The 24,904-nt window shown below is 30.6% G+C and overlaps 1 protein-coding gene across 3 annotated transcripts in view; it reads right to left on the bottom strand.

Annotated features, from left to right (window-relative positions):
* The window catches only part of LOC118189030 (sorting nexin-13-like), a 134,311-nt gene that overhangs the window by 37,139 nt on the left and 72,268 nt on the right, over positions 1 to 24,904 (bottom strand). For all 3 annotated transcript variants that reach the window (XM_085816986.1, XM_085816985.1, XM_085816987.1), the window contains exons 11-16: positions 24,430 to 24,545; positions 14,161 to 14,260; positions 12,012 to 12,067; positions 8,447 to 8,584; positions 6,427 to 6,531; positions 861 to 981 (exon numbers count right to left, since the gene is read on the bottom strand). In XM_085816986.1, coding sequence (XP_085673112.1) covers positions 861 to 981; positions 6,427 to 6,531; positions 8,447 to 8,584; positions 12,012 to 12,067; positions 14,161 to 14,260; positions 24,430 to 24,545 — 636 coding nt within the window. The remainder of the gene's footprint in view (positions 1 to 860; positions 982 to 6,426; positions 6,532 to 8,446; positions 8,585 to 12,011; positions 12,068 to 14,160; positions 14,261 to 24,429; positions 24,546 to 24,904) is intronic.

Raw genomic sequence — 24,904 nt, 5'->3', positions numbered from 1 at the left:
TACATACCACTAAAACCATTACTTCATTCAATTATATACAGAATTTGTTTCCTTTAGAATGCATGTAGTCAAATCTGAATGTATGACAGAATATCCAAACTAATACAAGTGGTGTGTTAGACTAACCTATGTTTGCGTGTATTGCGATATGAATGGTGCTTGATGCGTTAAATGAATTAAAATTACCCAGCATAGAAAATTAAGTTTAGGTAACTATTTGTAGCTACAATTAAGTTAGAGCAGTAATCTGATGAAAATTTAAGCCTCAGAAAGAAAGCAGCTTTACTACACTCAAACCTGTTTTTGTGTGGTGGATAGACCCCGCACAAAAAAAAAAAAATAAAATAAAATAAAATAAAATGCATAAAACTTCACAAGAAGCTATAAAAAACTGAGTTATTAAGAGTTGACTTTTACAGTTACCATGTAGTCGGTGATCAGTTTTTGCGACAACTGTTGTTTCACTAGATGCTTGGATATGTCTCGGTAGCCAGATATACAAGACTGAAGTTCTTTTTTTAATTGAGTATTTTTTAATAGTTAACTTCATCAATTATGTTCCAAAAATACTAAAGGAAACAATTGCTTTAGTATTTTGAATCTATTCTAAAAATAATTGCCTCAAAATTTCCATCAGAACAAAAGTAAGAAAAACTTATTAGTACATAGGTTTATAAATTGTTTTTCATAGCAAATACTTTATTAAAACATAAAATATGTAACAAATATATTTCGACAATTATAAGTCACCATTTTTTTCCATCCATAAAAAATCGTGAAATTGCACTAAGGTGGTTGTGCTAATATGTAAGTACCATTTTTAAGTGACATAATAAATGATTTAAACACATTTTACTTACTATCTTCTTCAGCCTTAGTATTTCCCTCCTTTAGCAAATCTAATTCAGCCAAAAGCTTTATGTAATTTTGACTCTTTTTAAATGCAGGAAAATATTGTTCTTCTTGCATTATATCATAAACCTAAAATGAAAATAAATAAATAAAATAACTTATCATTAAAACATAATAAATTAGCTGTAAGTAGAAGCTCATAAGTTATTATTGTATTCTTTGCTTAAATTGCATGCTTTGCAATCAAGATCATCATTACACAAAGCTGATACCTGCTATGATGAAACAGAACTTTTTTTTTTCCCTCAAACAAATGTAGTTTTCCCAGCACAAATTAAGATTTTATTAAAAATTAATGCAAAGTTCTCTGATTATTATTTTTTATTTCTCTACATGATTTAAGAAAACTATTCCCTAGACATATCTCTAAAAAATTTATCATAAGCTTCACAACTGTAGAAAATCCTATCTTTTATAGCATTCACTTATCTTTTTCAGTATCTATTTTAAACAATACTTTATCTCCCGTGCATAATGCGAACTAAGTATCATCCCCAATTATAAATTTACACAAAAAAATCAATACTGATTTTACTGAAAATATCTTAATAATGAATGACCAAAGCAAGGGTACCCCACTGTGAGCAAATGTGTTTCATATTCAAATAAATATTACTTCCAGAACTCCTACCAAATAAATTTTCAGATAGCAACTAGAAAAATAATTAAGGAGAATTTTTCATTAATTACTTTCCATAGTTCATCCATGGGATGTTAATTTTTTCAGCCTGTTTGAACACAGCTTAAATTTGCAACCCCTAACAGCAAGCCACTTAAAATGACATCTCGCCAAGAAGAGACTTAATTTGGCCTCATTTAAATAAAATTTGTTTACTTAAAATATGTAACTATTTTATGTATGCAAGTGCCTGTCTACCCCTGCAAAAATCAAGCCCTGCACATACATCTTTTCAGTAGAAAAGAATTTTCAAATCTGCATATTGATTCATTCACCCCTGCAAAAATCAAGTGCTACACATACCTCTTTTTAGCAGGAAAGAATTTTCAAACCTTCAAATTGATTTCCTTTTATGTTATTTACAATGTGTGACTATGTTTGTAGATATAAATGCTTTTGGAATAAGAAACTCAAATTCAACATTTAATTTAATGCAAAATAAAAAGAGTATAGATTTTTATTGATAAGAGAGTATAGATTATTATTGATTGTTAAAAGTATAGATTTTTATTGATAACTTTGTAGCCCATTGTTGTTTTTTCTAAATTTAAATCTATTTCCTGATAGTCAATAGCTTAAAGAAAGCCAGGGAATTATCAAAGCTTTAAAACATTCTTACAGAAAACAATGAAAAAAAAAAAAAAAAGCAGAATAAGCACATGCTTAAAATAATCAGATTTTTTTTCCTGTACCTGGATCAATATTCTAAGACAATCCATAATTAAAAACTGCATTAAAAGTTTTTTTTTTTTTTTTTTTTTTTTTTTTTCTTTCTTTGTGTGTGTGTGTGTGTGTGTGATCTCTGCAGATGTTGAGGGAAATCTAGATGTCAACCAATTTATTGAATGAAAGTGCTGGGTATCAGGTTTTTTTGATAGCAGTGAAGACATTTCAGTCTGTAAAGAAGTTCCTGATACAGATTTATCTGAAGCAGTTAAAAAAAATGGTTGAAATTGAGTCCCCACGAGGAGTTAGTGACCTTTCAGCAATCAAGATTTGCAGGCAGCAATTACTAGATAGCAGGGATGTAATGAAAGCAGAAAGGTTACAAAGTGACTCTCTCTCTTTTCTTTTTAATTTATAAAGAGGGAATTTTTTCCCCTGTCAAAACGTTTAAAAAAAAAATCTGTGTAACTGCTATTAATAAATTTTTTTTTAACAAATAAGTTTAATTTCAAAGTAAATGATTAATTGAGATTTTTTTGGGGGGTCTATTTATTTAACAATAAATATTTTTAAATCTGTGAGTAATGCTAGATTTTGGAAAACTAAGTTAATAAAATACTGACAAACCTATTTATCAGGTAGATTTCAGTAATTTTGTTATTTAACAGTAACAAAGTTTTCTGCCAATCCAGATGAATTTTATTAATCGAGGACTAACTACATTCTTTTTAAAACAGAACCTTGATGACAACTCTGCTTTTGTTTTACACTTGAAAATAGTTATGCAGATTTACTGCCTTATAAATATAATGAATGCATTAAGAACCTAATGTTAGGTTATTAAATGTTATTAATTTAGTCCACCCTTTAACACCAGTAACTACATTTTTCACTTGTTTTAGAATGTCACTTGCTTTAACAGATATTATTTCCTACATGTTTCACCTACTCTTTTCATTCTGGAATCTAAGTATCCTAATCCAAGTACCTTCCGTTCATCAAGAATTTCTTTTCAATGTGTGAATCATAATTTACACAATCTAGAATGATCAAGTCTTTTAGAGAATCATCCTACATATATAGCTTGACAACTTCCAGCTCCTCATCTTGCTCTTAATGCATCTTGTTCCTGACTTGAAAAAGTATATTTCACATTAAGAAAACAATTTTTAGTCAATATACTAAAGCATCTCAGGTTCTAACACAAGCGATACAGTTTCCAAAAAATGATAGTTTAGTTTGCTGGCTTTACTAAACAATTTAAATGCTAACAAATAGTTTGCAATAATGAACTTTAATTTATGAATACAGCTTTATTATATATTAAATGTGTAAATCAGAGGTCTTCAAACCTTTTTGACTGACAGAACCATTAGAAGTATAAAGTGCTTTTTGGAGCATCCTTAGAAAAATAAATCTTATGATAATATTTAAATTAGATCAATATGTTATTAGTGATGTAATTAAAGACAATTAAAAAAAGTACTGCATTATTTTTTTAAAAAATTTTAACATAAAACTAATCTAATTTTCTCTATTAATTTGTGCTTCGGGTGTCACTTCCCTTTCATTATATTTAGTGCCTGGGGCGTGCTTGCACTTCAAAGGTAACTAAATGTATTTTTATGTTTTTTAGTTTATAAACACTGGCCAGCTAGCATGAGAGCTTCGTAATTTTCTTTTTGAATTTTTATTTAGATTCACAAAAGCTCACTTATGGGACCCCCATGTTCCACAGAACACAGTTTGAAAACCACTATTGTAAACCATTATCATTGGTGGTAATTTGATATTTGTTTACATGTTTGTAGCCACAATAAAAAAAACACAAACGAAGCATTCGAATGGAGATAATATTAAGTCAGAATTGGACAACAATAATAAAACAAGAAAATCCTCACGAATTATGTCTTCTTCTTTGTGACTCATTCATAGTCGAAAAATTTTAACGCAATCTTAAACACAATTTGAGGAAAATTAGTGAAAAAAATATTAGATTCCTTATGATAATTATACGAAAGTAGGAGGCTATCTTATGATTATCATATGTTATTCAATGCTTCTAAGCTCTTATTTCTGAAGCAACACATGCTTTCCACAGTTTCACTGCATCATTATAAACAAACAGTTTTTGAGACTAGATACAGATATTTATTAATTAAGGAAGTAAATTTTAGAACCAAATATCACTAAAGCATCAACTGTAGCATAAGCTTATGAAACTGCTCTGAGCTATCAGTTTAATGCTGCTATTTTTGTTGTTATTTTTGGCTTTGTATAAATAACTGTCACAAAGACAGAACACAGCATTTTGGTTAACATTTTGCAAGATCTTTTCATAAGTAAAAAATAGCACACATAACACAGCAGTTTATACTATCAAAAGTTTTACACTATTGCATGCAATTAATAAATACTGCTGCTTCCCTATACTTGCATGATAAGAGGGTGATTATAATATTCAAATTCCTTAGTGCATCTGCACTTCAAGAAACCTTAAGATTTTATCTCTTTCTACTCAACATTGACATTCAATATCTAGCACATTAAAGTCCCTTTTCTTCTTTCATAATATTTTTTAAATTTTAAATCCTACTTTCCATCTGAAGATAGCTTCAGAACTATTTATTTTAAATCTTGTTTAGCAGCATTTACAAGGTATACAAAAATGTCTATAAATTTCAAAAGAAGGAGCTCCTAATGCCTTCCCAAGCTCCAGAGAAGTAATTAACTAATTCTTTTAGGTTAGTTCATTTCATTTAAAAATAAAGGCGATTTTATTTCATAGCTCAATATGAATGCTCTTTAATTTTTGGTTGATGTTGCCAAAGTGATTTGCTTAACAGTTTTGCCTCCACATCATATGGGAAACCATTTTTGTGCACACAGATTTGCTCATATGTGGATACGGGCATGTCATTTGACAATTTTAATTTCTCATTTATATTCATGTTTCATTTTAGTTTACTTTTTATGTTTCTGGTGGAATTATTTGACTACAGGAATAAGTTTTTTTTTTCCTTTATTAAATTTATAACAAAACATCTACTTTCTTAGATACACTGTGTTGTAAGCATATAAAATAGCTTTTAAGTAATATTAATAAGTTATTGTAATTTGCATATTTTAATTCTCATTTGTTCCTTAAAATATACCAAAAAAATACTCTTCTTCCCTATTGCTTGTTTTAAAACAGATCATGCTGAAATAAAATATTAAATTATAGAAACAATTTTCTATTGTGTAATAAACAGGAAATATGAAACTATGTAAAATGCTTATTACTCATATTTACCAATATGGAAATATGTATTGCAGGCATAACTTTAATTTTTATCTGTGTATATACTTTGTCACATCAATGATTTTCAGCACATAATTCATCTAAAAATGTAATTTTCTTTCAAATTCTGTAATAAAAATTACACAATTTTAGGATGGTTTTCTGAAATTTATTCAGCTGAGGAGTGATTCAGACATAGAAGGGATCACTCACTCTTGTCATGTGCCTATACTGAGAAGCCCCTGCACTGATCCACCTTTGTTTAATCTTTATTTAATACTATTTACTCATTATTTATGATTCACTTAATATTCCTTAAAGTTTGGATGATCTCTACTGTAGGACTCATTTGAAATATAGCAATGTAAGGCATCAATTAAAACTGTCTGCTTTTTTCTAAAACCTGATGTATAATAAACATTTTAATAATAACATATTACTTTAAATTTTTATCATTTTTGTTAAAAATGGATTACTTTCCTTTCTTTATATTGAATGGATTTGTCCTTCAACTAAGCTCTTTTCTGTTAGTTTCTTATCCTCATGCTTTTTGTTTAATTTCGACCAGTTGTTCACCCAGTTTTCCTAATTTCTAATGATACAATGATAATTTGTTAATTCTAAATACATGCAGTATTTTATGACCACCCTTCTTAATCTGATTACAAGACATCTTATCAATCAATCTTTATATATCTTAATATTTGAGAGCTATTCTTCCAGGTTTCTATCACTCAGGCTTTAGGGATTACGTTAAAATTCAAGTAGAGAGTTTACATGATTCAGACAAAATCTTCTCTCTTTTATGAAAGTAAAACTTATGTTTTTAGCATTTAACAGCTTAAAGGCTTTACAGCTAATTAAATTTGAACAATTTTTTTCTTACCTTCAACTGAGCTTCATCAAACCAGGCACTAGATGGCATTTCTGTGCGTATTCTACATAACAGCTTTTTCAATAAGGATTCATCTAATCGAACTCTAAGAGTGGCCTGTTATAAGAATATATATATGTATGTATGTATAAAAAATTGCACATATTTTGAGCAAAATTCACAAAACATAAATTCCTTGAGAGAAAAAAAAGAACTATTCCATCTATTTAAGATTAATTATTGAACATTTTTAGCAGAACACTTTAGTCTGAATGCAGAGTGTCCATAAGTCTACATATTTTAAAAATTCACAAAAACTGAAGTAATTGGTAGAATAGAATGCGGTTTGTAAAAAAGTTATTTTTGTGAAGGTGGATTTTTTCAGGGGGGGGGATAATTACAGTTTTCGTCAATAGAGGACGCTGTACAGACACAGTAACAAGATTTCTGACAAGTAATTCCTGATTTTTCCTCCTACTTACTAACTTCTAATTGTGATACTAACATTAGTGGATAAAGCATTATTAATGAAGCTGTTTTACCTCATCCAAGAATTGCCATCTGAAGCTTTACAAAGGATTCAGACATAGAAGGGATCACTCACTCTTGTCATGTGCCTATACTGAGAAGCCCCTGCACTGATCCACCTTTGTTTAATCTTTATTTAATACTATTTACTCATTATTTAATTTCATTTAATCTTATTGTTTATGTTTGGTTAATCTGAGTTTATTTTCTATATTTTATTTCTCCCTTTCTCATTCCCATGCAATTCATACTGTAATGAATATCACATTTTTGCTTATTTGATTTGTTAGAGAATCGAGGGCTTATTAGTGATTTAAAATTTAAATCAATATTCTACCATAATGGCAAATTACGCAGATTGAGGAGAATTTTTCACCACCAAAAGAGGAAAAAAAAAAACATTATTTATAAACAACACAAACAAACTAAGCATAGTTTTACAAAACTGGGATTTATTGAAGTAGAAGTTAAATGAATTGGAAAAATTCAAAGAGAAGCATATCTTTGAAATGTGCAACATCTGTATTACATGAAGAAAACTCTAAAAAGCTATGTCATTCAATACCAAGATACATAACCTTTTATTAGTTATAGTAAGGCTGCAAATATTCACAATTATCAATTCATTATTAGTTAAATGTAATTTAAACTACATCAATTAGAAGCATTCTTTATTAAAAATCAAATAAGAATTTTAATTATATTAAAAAGACGTACTTACTTGTTTTAATCATTCAATTTCTTAAGTGATTATGATTTAAAAGATAAATGAAAAATATATTACATAAATTACATTAGAGGATTACACTGTAGAAAGTGACTATTTGTCAGGTCAAATGAAAGATAAATCACATTTGTTTAGAGTTGAAGGACAAATTAAAAGGTCTTATGCTATATCAAACTGCACCACTCTTGAACACACTATTTGTCATACCACATAAAAGATTTAATTCTTCATGGAATCACATCATTTGCCAAGTCATATAGATGAATGGCTACCATAATATATGGCTACCAAATGACTCAAAAGCTTTGGAAAGTATTCTAGAAGTCAATCACATGCAAAACATAACAATACTTACACCACAAATGAACATTTAATAACAGATACACTGAAGTTTGTTTTGATTCTCATCTAGATCCTAGAAAATCCAAAGCCTTCATAACATGACAGCATATGCTTCCGAAATTACAAAATATTAACCTATGCTTCTATAACAGCAACAATCTACTGCTGTTATATAATGTAGTAACTCACACTTCTATAACAGCAATCAACTGCTGCACATTACACACAACTGCTGCACAAAGCAGTTTATCACCCTTTAAACCATATTCCAAATGTGCTTTATATCATTGATACATGTGGCTTGCATAAATCAGTTTCAAATACATATAAAAAATTTAATAAAAGGTAAAATTTGTTCTTAAAAATTTATTTTACATCTAAAACTACACAATAAACCAGCACTAATTAATGACAAAAAGATAGCAACAGACTTACTTTTTCAGATAAATAAAGATCAAAAATATGTATAGCTGCTTCACGCAAACATTCAAGGTCAGGAGGTGTGGAAGAAGAATTAGTGATCTGTGCTAATTTGACTTGTGATAGCATTTGTTCTGCTGAAACTTTATAACTCTACAAAGTGAAGAATAATAAGTTTGCTTTCAAAAAAAAAATTAAAATACTTCATTCATGATGTATAATGTACACAGAAAAAATATCTATCTGTTTATCTATCTATCTCAAAATATGTAAAAATAATTGCTAATAATAAATTAGCAACAGTTCTTTAACTCCCCTTTTCATTCTAAAAATAACAAAGCAATAACTTTTCTAACATAATCTTTACTCCCTTGTAATTCTGAAAAAGATCCATCATCTAATCTCTATTATGCACTTATCAATGAAATCTTAACCCAGCATCTGGATATTAATCTGTTATGTGATCTGGAATGTAATCTGGTATATAACATTTTCGCTGCACAATCTCACTCTCTATTGTTTCGACTCTTCTTCATGCCTAGTCTTTGGTTAGCCACTCTCTTTTCTTCTTCTTCTTTTTTTTTTTTTTTTTTTTTTTTTTTTTTTTTTTTTTTTTTTCCTGCTCACTACTCAGTTATCTAAACTGTGATATGTTATATAATATTGTGAGGTGCATATTTTGTCCAAGATGATGTGTGAAGAAGAAAACATTTCAAAAATTAGCTCCTTGTCCAGCAATAACAATTATGTTCATTTCAGCCACATTTGTCTGTAAGTCTCTCCTTCATTATGCATCATTCAAACAATGCAGCAAAACAACTGCCCAAACTGTATTCTATATAAACATATAATGTCTTATTCTTATATATTATTATTCCCACACATATAGTTCATAAAAGAAAATAATAAAACATAAAAAAGCAGAGAGGGGGAAGGAAAAAAGGTTGACATAAAATTAAAATCAATGATAGATGTACCAAAACAATCGCAAATAATCTACAAATCCTTTTAATTTCAATAAATATGAAATTACAAGAACAAGTTTCACTGGGAACAATTTATTAAATACAGTCAAAAGTCTTTAATCCGAACTTGTCGAGACTTCGACGATTCCGGATTATCGGTTTTTCCGGATTATAGATCATCAATTTAAATCTGGTAAGATGGCATGCAGAAATTATAAAATTAAAAATATGAAACTGTAATTTATGAAATAAAAAGCAGTTATGATCTAAAGGGTATCAAAATTTACCAAAAAAAAGCATAATATTTATTTGTTTACTTTATTAAACATTTCTTTCACCGCACACATGCGTAAAGCATACATTACGCACAGTCAAAATTAGAAAATTGCAACCAGAAAACTATTTGATGTGTATTCGTGATATTTATAATGACGAGGAATTTGATTTAAATCATATCAAAGATGGAGTACATCGAGATGAAATACTACATTTAGTACAGAATTATAAGCCGAATAAAATAAAAACATCTGCCCTGAAGATGAGGATAGTGCTGCCAGATCAACTTCCAGTTAATTGCGCACCGCGATGTTTCTCCCCTCCCCGCGCAGATCAGCGTGAAATTGATAAACAAATTTCAGAATGGTTAGAGAAACAAAGGATATGCCTTTATCCAATTTTTGAAGAAATTCCACTTTTTGTTTGATGGACATCGAAAGATGCTTTCGCTTTGTAGATCCTTTGGCAGCTCCAGAATCGGAAATTCTTTTTGACAAAATTGAAACTTCAAGCTTACTTTTATAAAATTGCTCTAACAGTCTGCAAAAAATAATAAGCCGGATCCAATTAGAAGATTAAGGAACAAAGCATCCTGCAACATTAACTGAAATAGATAATTAGATAATTCTAGCTTAGCTTATACCATCCGTTATACATTAAACGCGCATGCGTCAACGCATTATGCATTCATACATGCGCAGAAAGTTTGTAGCTTTGAGGTCCAGATTATGGATGTCCGAATTAAAGACTTTTGACTGTACACCAATAAAATGTAAAAAACAATCTTTGCATATTTACTAACAAAATTTTGAAATTTAAAACAAATTATTACTGTATAGTGTGTTATAGTTAAAAAATGTAGTTTGTGATGTATAAAACAGAAATGGCAAAATACTTTTCAATGAATAATAAAAGTTACTTAAATTGCCTTACAAAATGTCTAAATATGGAATATAATGAATGTTAATGACCATAACAATTATCGATTCAGTGACATAAACTTACAGACCTAGGATGACATGTTTTAAAAAGTCTTTCAGTAAACTCTTCATTTTAAGAAATATATATTATGGAATCAAATCAGGTTGATGAATGGGATAAAACAATACATAAACACTTCTAACTAAAATATAATTGTTATCCTCTTTTGGAGGTATCATCCAAAAATTAACTGCTAGAAGCCATACAACACTGTCCTTAAAAAGAAGCATTTTAAAACATCTGAATAAAACATTAACTGATTCAAAAGAAACTTCTTAGCACGGTTATTTGTTATTGCAAAAAGTAACTTTAACATTTTGTTTCTCATTATACCTTTACATATTATTTTACTCTGATATTCTATTTCAGTATTAAATGAAATCTCAGCACCATTCGCCAGTAAAATGATTTTGTTTTAATAATTTCAGTAAGCTATAATAATGTTTGAATCATCATGCTTTCATCTGCATCATTGCACGAGTCACATATACATTACAACTTCAGTAATTAAACCACGAAAAGTTTTATTTCTAATGCTTAGGTATTTCGAAATCATTCTGACTGCCCATTAAGTCTGAGTTCTCTATGAATTCCTCTTAAAAAATAAGCAAATAAATAAAGATTTCTGGCATCTAGCGATTCTCTGCTAGTGTAAGCATTTTATACTTTCTCAAGTAAACCTGAAGGAAATATAAATTTCATATACTTTCAATAAAACATTTCTTAGCAGTTTAAAAACTAATTAAACAAAATTACTACATAATTCAAAACCACAGAAGGGAAAAATGCATAATGAACTTCCATCTAAATACATTATATTAAAGGAAAAAAAGTTTATTATAGATGGAGAAAGTGGTACTGCTTTATATATCAAATACTATTTCAAATAAAATACAATTACCATAAAATAAATGAAATATCTACACACTGAGAAAGAAAAACATAAAACTTCAGAAAAGAAAAAAAGTGGGGGGGGGGGGAACTGATTTCTACAAAAATGTATTAGTGAACTTAAGATGTTAACAATTACTAATCTTAAAAATGGCAAACAGTATTTTGATCAGTTTTCTGATATCCCCCCCAAGGAGATACTAAAATATTTAAAGAAACTAAAGAAGCCCACTGTCTAATGTATAAGATTTGAAATATGTAAACTTTAAGTTTTATACATTAAATATATTTTATCCTTACGTCTTATACATAAGACACTATCTAATGTACAAGTACATGAATACCTTCCACAGCCTTTACTTTTAGATAAACAAAATTTAAACTATGTTTTAGTTAAATTAAAAATATTATCTGTATTAAAACTATTCATTAATTAGTGCAGATATGCATAAAAAGCCATATATTACCTCTACAGAATGATAAAAAAATATAAAACCTTGAGCTGATAAAGCACTCATGAAATCTAGGAGAAAATAAGAAAGGCAGTCAACAGATAATCATCTGAGGAAATATGTATCAATTAAACACATTTTTAAGTATCTAATCTACAAGCAAACATTATCAGTCCATGCATTCAATCAAAATTCAATACATTGCATATTTAATTACAAAAATGAGGAATCAATTGCCAATTGCAAATGTATTGAATTCATGAACTGAGAATTTTTAAACATCACCAATGATTTATAAGATGCTCTAAAGTTCTAACAGCAATCATATTTTTTCCATTCAGACTGATTCATTTCTGATTCATATGCATTAATTTTAATATAAGATTTTGCATTCTGTTAAAAGCTCATGAAAATAATTAGCATATGTTTACTGAAAAGCATTAATTAAAAAATGTTTCATCAGTTACAAAATGTGTGCTGAAATTACCAATCATTTATACTAATATTTGTATATTCAGACTTAGTTTTATAATACTTTAATGTTATTTATTATAAATATTGATTCTTAATAAATAAATCATCCATTACATTGATGGAAAGCAAAATTAACAAAACATCACATTTTTTGTTACTTCTTTATCACTCAAAAGTTAAAAGAATAATTAAAAATGTTCTATTAAATAGTACATAAATTTGATTAACACACATTTAATGACACTTAAAAGAAATATCAGTTGCAGCCTCTATGCGGCAACATCATTAAATTTAAACTAGAAGAACAAGAAATCAAATGCAATCTAATTTACAACAGATACTTATTAATCAATATAATCTAAACACACTACTGAATCACCAAAAATGCTCTGCTGCTTTTCAAGGTTTCTGCTGCAAAAGTCAATATAACTGTGCACACATGCACATGGACTTAAGACGCACAAGATTAATTTTATAACAAGTGCAGACTTATTTTTACAACTTTCAGGTAGCAAAAATGCATACATCAAGCAAGTCTTACTTCCTGAGAAGTTTCCGAATTAGGTTCACTTTTTGTTGTATAAAAAAATAAACACCTTAATTATGTTTGTGAGAAATGCAATTATCTAAGTATTTCACTGTAACGAGAAAAAATATTAAATTATTCACCATGATGCAGAATGTTATTCATCATTAATAATGCTGATTTGATTTCAAGAATGCCTTTTCCTTATCTGAAATTTTTCTGATGTTCTACATAAAACCAGTACAGTATAACAGTTGAAAACCTTTTTTGCCTTTGCACTGTTCAGAAAAAGTAGATAAATTAAGCAAATTGATATCGCACAGACTCCATCTGCTTATCCATCTTTTATCCTTATTTTTTATCATAAAAAAAGAACCATTTCGAAAATTTCTGTTGATCAACAAAACAAAATGAGCCCATTATTACACTAGCAACAAGTGGTTACATCATTGGCAGATGCTGACAGATTCCATTTCCCACACTGCAAAACATCCATTCCAGTTGAAGAAGCTAATATTGTATGTGGTAAACAATAGTTGGTATGGTGAGTTTCTCTCTCATGGCCACTGTTATGGATGAAATCTACACTACTCGGCTTCCTTTCCATCAGAATTCCAGCACTTATTAATAGAGAAAAATGTGAATCTTGCTAGACAAATTACACACAATAAAAATTATCCCTGAAGCAATTATTGCTTTGAAATGGAAATTGTTCACACAATTGTTGCTTTAGAATGCACATGCCTTATTCCCTAGATATCTTCCTAAATAATTATCATTCATTTTATACTCTGAAAACATATTTATGAAATGTTCCTGAAGATGGATAGATAAAAGTGGCCACTGACATTTTTCAAAGACACAATATATGATAGATAGACAATTATATCACATCAAAAGAAACTAGACATAGGCTATTTTGATGCCTTTTTGATGATTTTATAATTTTTTGTCATACAAATATTGTATTCTGCAATTTCATCCAAAAAGTGATAAAAATTTTTGCAAAAGTGATAAAAATAATAACTATCATGTATGAAAGAAACGTCAGCTTGATTTTTTTTTTATACACTAATCTAAAAAGTATCATTAATTTAATATAAAATCAAGCAAAAAATATTGTAGCAAACACATGATTTTGGGAAAAGCATAAATATTACTAACCAGTGAAATAATGTAAAGCAATGTTATTTGTCAGAACAACATCAAAATGCAGGGTGAAAAGTTTAACACCTGGCTCTGTCAACACTTTCCAGTCAATACCCTTAAAGAAAAAAAAAAGAGGATGTGAAGATTAGTTTAAATTAGTTTTAAAGAATCATTATTAGAAAGAAATGTCACAATGAATTACAAATCAAAATTCCTGCTAACATCCTCCCTACTGGTGTCATCTCTCACTTTTATTGTCACAAGTGAAAAAGAGATTTCTGCGCTTTTTAGATATTTCCATAAGGGGAGAGAGAAAAATCAATAATAGGAACAATAAATTTACATTCTTTTTGCATTAAAACATCCTACTAAAATCTTACTATGAAGTACTTCTAAGCGAAGAAAACAAAGTCTATGTTGGAGTAAATTTCAATATTCAGACTCTCATTGTAATAAAGTCATTTAATGTAACAAAAGTTACACACATTTGGGAATATAGATAATCTCTGTATCACAAGCAATTGTCATAAGTTTTAATTCTAGTTATATTAAAAATAAATTTAAGTACATATAAACAGGGTATTTGTTTATGGATTTACTTTGTTTATGGATTACGAAAATTGACTGACATAACCATCCTTACTTTAACATTGTGTCTATGGAAATATTTGTCATGGCTTTCACATACTAATAACAAATTACCATGTAAATTCTCAGTACTACGTTTTAAAATCCTAGTGTTGAAAGACGAATATAAATTAAGGAAAACTAATAAATGTTATTGAAATTTTAAAGAGACATACACAGAGGAAGGGGGCAGGCACTGTTACTAAATGTATTGAAGTATATTTATTTATTTATTTACATATTTTAATTATATTTAAAATAATAAAATATTGGTTAATTTTTAACAGGCTTGATCACACTTAAGTCACCTACAATTTAGATAAACATTCTGAAAACACAAAACAATTTGTGATTTCAAATTTCATTGCATAAATAATGCCCATTTTTGATTTATCTACATTTAATTTCTGTTAATATTAAATTTCTACGGACATTTACATCAAATAATTCAGGATTAATTTGACTTTCATTATATGCATTGTATATGATGTTACTCATTAGACAAATATGAAACACTCTGTAATACTATAAAAAATTATATCCGTGGAGATACCAAATTTGAAGAGGCTGTCCATAATACTTAACATGATACTTGAGCACTTCTTGCTGGAAGGGAACAAATTCAATAGCATAAACTGGATATTACACCATATAAAAGGCATATTAATTAAAGTTTTGCACAAGAAGCAAAAAATCAAGACACCTTTATCCATGTTACTGCCTTGATCAACTTTATTACATGCTTCACTGCAGTGCACACTTCATGACTATGGTAAGAAACAGTGTTATATGTAAATAATTTAATTTCTTTCACAAGCAGTGCATTCAAGATGTCAGTAGAAAAAATGATTCTAAAGAAAGTTTTCTTCTTCTGAACACTGTTGAATATCTTTTTATCTGGTTGTAATGAATGTTTTCTGCCAGAAAAAGTTAATAAAGTTTAAAAAAAAAATTAAAGCAGTACCTTTACTGCAAATAATAATCATCGATCAAATCTATGATTTTTCTGCCAACGTTATAGTATCTTTTCAAAGCCTTTGGGCCCAGAAACTTGGTGGTCGCGAGTCCAAAACCTTATTTCAGATGTCCTACACATAATGGAAGATAGCTCCAGCAAGATGTAGCTGCAGGTGTGAAAAATGGTAGAAATCCAAAGGAGCCATGTTTGGGGCTATGTGGTGGGTGTGGCAAAAAATTCCATTCAAGTCCATACAAAGTTCAGCCGGTGAATGCAGACACGTTGGTTTTGCATTATCTTGATGGAACATTACCTTTTTGTGCAGGAACTCAGTTCAACATTTTTCCTTGACAGCGGCATCAACAAGGACTAGCATCTCACTGTACACCTTACTGTCGAGGGTTTTATCTTTATATTCTTCGTGGATAACACCATAGCAATCCCACCAGATACAAAGCACAATCTTTTTGTTAGTCAAATTGCACTTTGTGATGCTGCCCATGAGCTCACTGGGCACAGACCAACCCTCTTTTTGCCCTGTGCTGTTGAAGTAAATCCATTTCTCATCACAAATAACGATCTGGTCCAGAATTTTGTCCTTGCATTGATGTTCAAACAGATTAGTGCAGCCCCGAACATGTCTGTCCTTTTCTGTTTGAGTCAGCTCATGTGGTGTCCATCCATTGAACTATTGGCTCTGACTCCAAATTAATCTTTATTTTTACAACTCCGTTTCATCAAATAATGCCAATCTTTTTGTTGCCATTCTGAAAACAACAAAAAACAAATAAAACGATATTAATCAGTATTTAAAGTTTCTGCATAAGTTCAAGACACAGCAGTACTCTCTTCCCAGTAACTAAGTTATGGTAGAGCATAATATTACCTTTTAAACACACTATTTACAAAAAATATATTATTGATACATGTAAAATGCTAATCCTGAAATCCCACAGGGGGTTTTATTGTCCGCCCTACATGCAACTGTTTTGCAGGAAACTTGTTAATTTTAGGAGGTAAGTCTGTTGAAGGTTTGACAGGTTGTCTCATTGACGTTGTTGGTTGCTTTGTATTAATGTCTGGTGTTTGCAAGAAATATGCAGGCTTTAATCTATCAATAGACACTGTAACATCTTTGTGATTAATTTTTACTGCAAAATATTTTTCTTTTCTGTCATCCACTTGAAAAGGACCATCGTAAGGGGTTTCTAATTGCTTTTTAACTCTGTCTTTGCGAATAAACACATGCAATGTTGTTTTCAAGTCTTTAGGGACGAATATTTTTTGGACATACTTATCGGATACTGTTCTTGGTCCAATTTTTTCCATAGTTTATTTTAGCTGCTTGACAAAAATATCAGGTGGTGTAGGAGTTGTGCTATCATGGAAAAATTTTCCAGGTAATCGTTATTTTGTCCATAAACCATTTGAGCAATGGTATATGCAGTCTTCCTGCATAGCTGTAAGCCAAGAAGAACAGTTGGAAGTGTTTCAGTCCAGGCCAGGCTATTGTGAGCCAGAAGTGCGGTCTTGAGAGATCTATGGAGGCGTTCTACCTTCCCATTTGCTTGGGGGTGGTAAGACGTTGTATGTTACAATTTTATTCCACACATTTTTGATAGGTTGTTGAACAACTCCGAACTAAACTGCAGTCCACGATCTGTGACTAGGCGACATGGCATCCAAAATCTTGAAATCCAATTAGAATAAAATGCTTTAGCAACTGTGTCTGGCAAAATATTGTTAAGTGAAATCACTTCCATCCAGTTAGAGTACCGGTCAATGCAAGTGAGACAGTAAATATTCCCATTTGATGATGGTAGGGGTCCAATAATCAATATGCATGTTACAAAATCTTTCTGAAGGCAGTTGAAAATCACTGAAACTTGATTTTGTATATCTATTAATTTTACTTCTTTAGCAAGCCATGCCACGATCGAGTCCAAAGCTGTACATCTTTATGGGTACTTGGCTAAATAAATTTAGACGATAAGAGTTTTACAGATGGCATAATGCCAGGATGGGCTACATTATGCATTTGATAAAATATATTCTTGCGATAACTGTCTGGAATATATGGTCTGCTATTATTCATTGAATTCATTCAAATGGATTTTGTGTTGTTCTTCACTAGCAGATGCTATCAGAATGTCATCTAAGTATGGAAAAGCAAAATTTAGACCAGAAAGAACTGTATTTATAAATTTTTGGAATGTTGCTGGTGCATTCTTCAAACCAAAACTCAAAACATTAAATTCATATAATCCAAAAGGAATAACAATAGCAGTTTTATATCTGTCTTCTTCGGCAATGGGCACTTGATAGTAGGCTTTAAATAAATCTATTTTGGAATAAATATGCATAGCTTTTAAAATATGATGGAAGTCCTCTAACCCAGGAATAGGATATCTATCAGGAACTGTTCTATCATTTAGCTGTTTATAATCTCCACATGGGCAAAGAATACCATCTTTGTTTTAGCACCACATGCAGAGGACTTGCCCATTGAGAGCTCGATGGTCTTATTATGTTATTGTCCAACATGAATTGGAACTCTTGCTTAACTACTGCAAGCTTTCGAGGATCCAACTGTCTTGCTTCAGAATGCACAGGTTGACCATGTGTTATGATATGATGTTGAACATTATGTTTTAAACCTGATAAGATTAAATTTGGTTTGCTTAAGTCTGGGTATTGTTTTAGAAGAGTATTAAATTTTGTTGAATGGGTTACTGTAACGATATCACTATTTTCACTGATGGAAGCAACTTCACCAGTTATTTTTAGTTGAGTTACTCCATCAATCAGTTTTTGCCATGTAAATCAATTATTAATTTAAATTTGTTAAAGAAATCAGCTCCTAAAATTCCTTTATTAATTTTGGCTACTATAAATGGAAATTGGAATTCACGCCTAAGTCCTAAATCAAGTGTTAACATTTTTATACCATACGTTTCGATTTTGGTACCATTCGGTGCATACAACTTGAAATCTGCAGATTGTTTGTCTTGTGCTGATGCAGGTAAAATGCTAACATCTGCACCGCTATCTACTAAGAAACGCACTTTAAATTTTTTATCTCTGATAAATAGGCGAAATTGGCGACATTCTTTAGCTTTATCGGCAGTAGAGCTTGCCGCGTCTTCTACTACGCATTGTCATTTCCCTGATTGGATGATCTATCAAATGACCAACTGCACAGCTGAGTGCATTTATCCTGATGACACTCGTTACCGAAACGGAAATGATAAAAACAATATTTTCTTTTAGAGTCATGTCGGCAATTTTTTGTTCAAGGGATTGAATTTTCATCAACAGTTCTGTATTGGAGCAATTACCAGCTGTTGATACACCACAAATCTCTTTAGAAGGTGTCATATCTGAAATTTTATCAGCCATGATTGCCAACTTGGGTAATTCTTCGTCACTAACAAGTATTATATTAGGCATAGAATTCAGCAATTTCTCTAACCATAACGTTTTAAATAAATTTTCGTACACATCCGATGTTGCAACAAATTTTAATTTTGTAATAACTGACTGGATTTCAAGTTGCCTAAATCGATTCCTGTATGAAGATTTTTAATTCTAGTACTTCCACTTTCTTTAAATAAATCCAGAAGCCTTGTTTTGGATTCTGTATATTTAGTAGTGGAATTACTTGTTATGACATCCCAGATGTTTTCAACATATTTGGGTTCGAACTGTGATCATAAATAGTTAAATTTTATTTCTTCTGAAATAATTCCATTTATTTTAAGCTGAGCCTCAACTTGAAAAAAACATATTTCTGGGCGATCCAACCAAAATGGAGGAATTTTGACACATACCTTACACAGTTCGTGTGCAGGATCTGTGACAGTTTTATCATCTTCAGACATATTTACTTTAAAATCGAAAGTCCAAGTCACCAGTTATTGGTTCTGACTCCAAATTAATCTTTATTTTTACAACTCCATTTAATCAAATAACGTCAATCCGTGTTTTAAATCAAAAATAATCTTTATTTAATTTTTAGCAAATGTAAACAACTCTTTAGAACATCTTTTAATCTTTTGTTGCCATTCCAAGAACAACAAAAATTGAATAATCTTTTTGTTGCCATTCTGAAAACAAACAAAACAACTGAAAACGGAAAACAATCAGTATTTAAAGTTTCTGTATAAGTTCAAGCCACAACAGAACTTGTACATCAAGTTTATGCAATGCATAGCACAACCAATGGGCATGGCACTAATGCTCAACTCCTTAGCAAACTCTCAAGTAGTTTGCATACTAATCTTCTTCCACAAGTTCTCGCAGGAGTGGGGCCTCATCAGGCCAGCCAGAGTACTCTGCTTTTTGAATGTCACAGTCCTTGAGTTTTTTAACTTTTGGTACCAAACCTTCACAATTTCATATGATATAACAGTAGTATCTGAAGCTGTACATATTTGGTAACATGCAACAGAACTGGAAGTAAATGATGATTATAATCTGGTAATGTGATAGCTCCATTTCAGACACCTTGCACTTAATGATACTAATTTTTTTTTTTTTTTTTTTTTTTTTTAAATTTCACAATGCAGTGTTCTAAAGCAAGTCTCATTCTTCCAAATGCTAAAAATCTTTTAAAAATATGACTAAGCATGCCAATGTGAAGTGTTTACGCATACAATATTTGCGGTGGTGGAAAACTTTAATTAAAATCTGATAAAATAGTGCATTGCTGCAAAGCATTAATGTAACAAACAACATTAATTTCTTGAGCTCTCCAAATCTATTCAGCTCCACTTTTACCTTGCAATCTTTAAATGTGTTGAAATGCTACACTGATCGGAGAAGCATCAAGAATTCTCTCATCAAAATCCCCTCCCGGGGGGTTGATCCAGAGAACTCTGCAAAGCTATTGGCTAGGATCTGTACCTTGGCAGTCTTAGCCACAGGGTAATACAAATAACAAATCTAGTGCTTCTAAAGGCCCCGGAAAGATGGATTATCGGTCTGCCTGTGGGTCTGGCACATCCTATAGCTTAAAGTTGTAATAGCCAGGGGTGACACCCCATGATGTTTTCTGCATAATGTTCTTGGGTGATGGCCAGCCCTTGTAACTAACAGGTAGCAAACTAACAACCAGTGTCACCTAACGGCAATGACACCAGCCCTCTCCTAGATGGGAGGACAGGAGTGTATCTCCTGGGCCTGATTCAATGGTTGGGGTGGACACATAGCGTTGCTATGTTTAACAGAGCGAGGAATGCTCTATATTTTATTTTATCTCTCATAAAAGTTAGTGAAGTGGTAAGAAGCAAATTCAGTTTCCAAGGCTGGCAGTTATTGTGTTCATAATTTGTTTAAAATTCTATTGGGTGCTCTTGAAGGTAACGACCAAATTTATGCTCTCTTCCTGTGTTCAGTTGTGAAGTGTGAGAAGAGAACTGATGCTTTGCAACTAAAGAATACCATTTGTATTCAAACGTTAAATATTTTGTGGTTTGTAATTCAGTCAAATATCTAGACATCTCCTTTGACGCACAACTTTTATTCAAAGAACATACAGAATATAGATTACAAAAAGCCACAGCTGCAAAATTAGCTCTATGCTCTTTCATTGGAAAGGAATCAAAGTTACATATCAGAACTAAAAGAAAAATCTATTTAAAGCTCATTCTATCGATCCTATTATATGCAATTCTGGCATGGGCAACAGTCTTTAAAACCTACACGAAAAAAGAGATGTTGTTCAGAACAAACTACTTCATGAAATTTTTAATACACCTTGGCTTATGAAAAATCATCAAATCCATAAAGAACTAACAATTTTATTTATGCATGACAAAATTCTTACTACAAGCCACAACTTCTTCGAAACAATCCAACAGTCCAGATATGATCACATCAAGAATTTAATTAACTATGATCCCACACTGAAAAATGCTGCCAAATGACCAAAATCCATGCAACATGATCCAATTAAAAATTCTCACACAATTTCAACGAAGACTTAATGTAAATAGTGCATATATTTTTCTTTTCATTTAACAGTACTGGCAAAGGATATAACTATGCTTACAGCACTTGCAAAGCACAGACTTTGTTTTCTAGCTTGCAAAGCGAACAGACTTTGTGTAAATAATTCTTGCAAAGCATTTAGACTTTGTTTATATTATTACCTAGCAAAACCTATCAAGTGTTACCAAGTGTGTAACACACTTCACTTGACTGAAAATTATATTATCACCTAGCACTGGACTGCTGCCAAAACACCTCAACAAAAGACTCATCATGATGTGTCGGCGATCATTATTCAGAACTACCATCGTTAAAAAAAAAAATAATGATTCAGATCTCTGAAGATTCACTTGCTGGGGTCTGAAATTTAGGTGTTTTACTCACATGATACGCACCAGCCAATCAGAATTGCCACAGTGCTCTTTGCTAAAATCTAATATTTACATTGAAGAAAACACGGCTCAAACAGCAAAATTTTACATTTATTTTCAAGATTTGCTCTTTATGGTGCTTGAAACTTATTTTGCCTCTTGGCAAAGTGTGTTACACACTTGTATTCGCTATCTATCTGCCAGTGCCTTAGGGCAAGGTTTCCATGATTTATGGTTAAAGCAGCAGCTACATACCATGTGTACCTACATGTTCCAAGTTTAGTTTCCAATTGGTCAACATCAACAGACAAGGTTTTACACAAAGGAAAAAAAAAAAATCAGTGAAAAGAAGAAAATAAAAATCTTCCTTCTCTAAGACAGCATTCACTATATCTGCATGCTTAAGAACCTCATTCTTAATGGGCATTTTCTTGAAGATGCAGTCATAACTTGATTTGTAAAATTCACTCACATTGGATTGAAAGTGACAGGCCTATGAAGTTATTCCAGTTCTTTTCAGAATGTAAACTCTACCCTTCAAATCAATTACCAGCTCAAGATTATCTTTCTAGATTTGCCTTCTAGGAAAATCAACATTAGAAACTCATGCATCATTAACATGTCTTAAAGATCATAGGTTACATAATTTCACTTTTAAATCTAAAAGCACCAAGTTTCTTCCAAAGACCATGAATTTGGGAAGCTTATGAGAAACACATTACTGAAAACAAAAAGAGAAAAGTAATTACTGAAGAATAGACAGCAAAGTTTCTATGCAGTTGAAAGGTCTTGTTCTATACAGTTACAAGTTGTTAAATATTTATCCATGAACTGACTTGAGACATTATGAGCAGCTATGTGGAGAAAATGGCAAGAATTACAGAAAGAATTACCCTTGCAGAATTACAGAAGGCTGAACTTTTCGAATGAAAGCCTTTTGGACAGCCCTCAGCTATGCTAGCATTATGAAAAGTGAAAGCAACACAATTTCCCCCACAATATACACTTAAGCAAAATTATTGTTTTAAAACACTGGAAATTCCTTTTCCTGAATTATCAGTGGATTCCAGCAATGATATTAATGATGAGCATATTTAGCTTTCACAGCTACCAAAGTATAAAACAGTAAGTTTATAAAACTCATACTAAGACTCAAACTACCACCAGTACTTAAAACAAATGATGCATTTTGTAACACTTAAACAGTTTCTATTCTTATAGAATTTAGCATATACTTAATCAAAGTGGTTGCTTTATTCCTTTCATATGCAGTTTTTTGGCTACAGCAAACTCAGAAAACATTGGTCAAAATAAAAAATTTGCATGGTCAGACATGCAAATTTAATATTGTGCTTCATCAGATATAAACAGAACAAATGCTCTATATTTATAAGAATTATTGTTTTTCATGAAAAATAATAACACTGTTTTTGATGTAAATTTTATTTTCATGCAGTCCTGCTGTGTATCAGATTGCATGTGATGACTGCAAATGTCACAACCACCATGAGTGACTGAAAAGTCATAACTCAACACAAAACACAACATGATTTTCTGAAAATTTTGAAGTATGCAAGAAAGCATTTTCACTCTTCACTACAATTTTTATTCAAAATGTATTTTTAAGAACATTTTGCCCCTTTGAAAGCAATATGGAAAGATATCTATTACAACAGTTTTTAATAATAATAATAATAAAGACATGCTGGAATCATATACATATGTTTACAGTTTCAAAAAGGAAAATCTTAAAGCCTAACATTGCTCACATTCAAGTGCACATGACATTAAGTCAGTCAGCTCAAACAGTCAGTTTGAGTAAATTTACAGCATCAATCATGACATTAACACAATCATATGCTTTGCTCTTTTTCATGTCTGCTTATTCAGAGTAATGATATTAAAAATTGGCCTTTTCCATAGTACTTTCATCACATCCATAATTCCATAATAGAAGGCAGAAATCAGTAATAATTACAGAAAACCTGCAATAGTTAGCATTTCTATGCTAACTATTGCATTAACTATTTCTATGCACATAGAATAATGAAAGCAAACACCAGAACCATTAGATAACACATTTGGCATTTCTTTAAAGAAAACATATGAAGAACTAATAAATATATATTTAAAAAATCCCATTAATACAAAAACAGCTTGACATTTAAAAAAATTGATGTTTCTATATAAAATCATTTACAGGTAAACAGTTAAAAAACTAACGGTAATAAAAAAAAACATTACATTTAAAATAAGACATATTCATTTCAAATTTGTCGAAACTGCCAGAAAAGGCACAATTCATGAGCACAGGTTTTAAAAAAAAGTCCAGCTTACTGTTGGCATTCCTGTAGAATCAGTGTCAACTGTACCCTCACTAAGCCTACGTAATTGTGTTTCAACAACTTTACGAACATAGAACAAACTACTAAGTTGCTGCTTTATATCAGTATCTATCAAAAATGAAATAAAAAGACAATTTATTAATAACACCATAAGTAAATATAAGTGTAGAAATTCACATGAAGAAAAATGAAACTTTATTTCATAAACGAACATTTTTGGAAATGTAGAATTACTTGAATTAAAATCAATTAACAATTTTGACAATATGTTGTTACATATGGCTTTTGACAATATGATATGCTATAAATTGTTGACAATCTGACACTTTTGGTTATAAGATCAGTGTCAACTGCACAGAGATTGCAGGGAAAAAGTGATGTAACATGCAGCAGAGTGACAAAAAATAATGGAAAGCATATCTTTGAAGAAGGGATGTGTTTAATTAAAATTTATGAGTTTGAAGGTC

Source organism: Stegodyphus dumicola, chromosome 5 (assembly GCF_044657685.1).
Source record: "Stegodyphus dumicola isolate Sdum_Otavi_A_Nest chromosome 5, ASM4465768v1".
Lineage (NCBI taxonomy): Eukaryota > Metazoa > Arthropoda > Arachnida > Araneae > Eresidae > Stegodyphus > Stegodyphus dumicola.
Note: the sequence above shows the minus strand (reverse complement) of the source record. Positions and strands in the feature narration are given on the sequence as shown.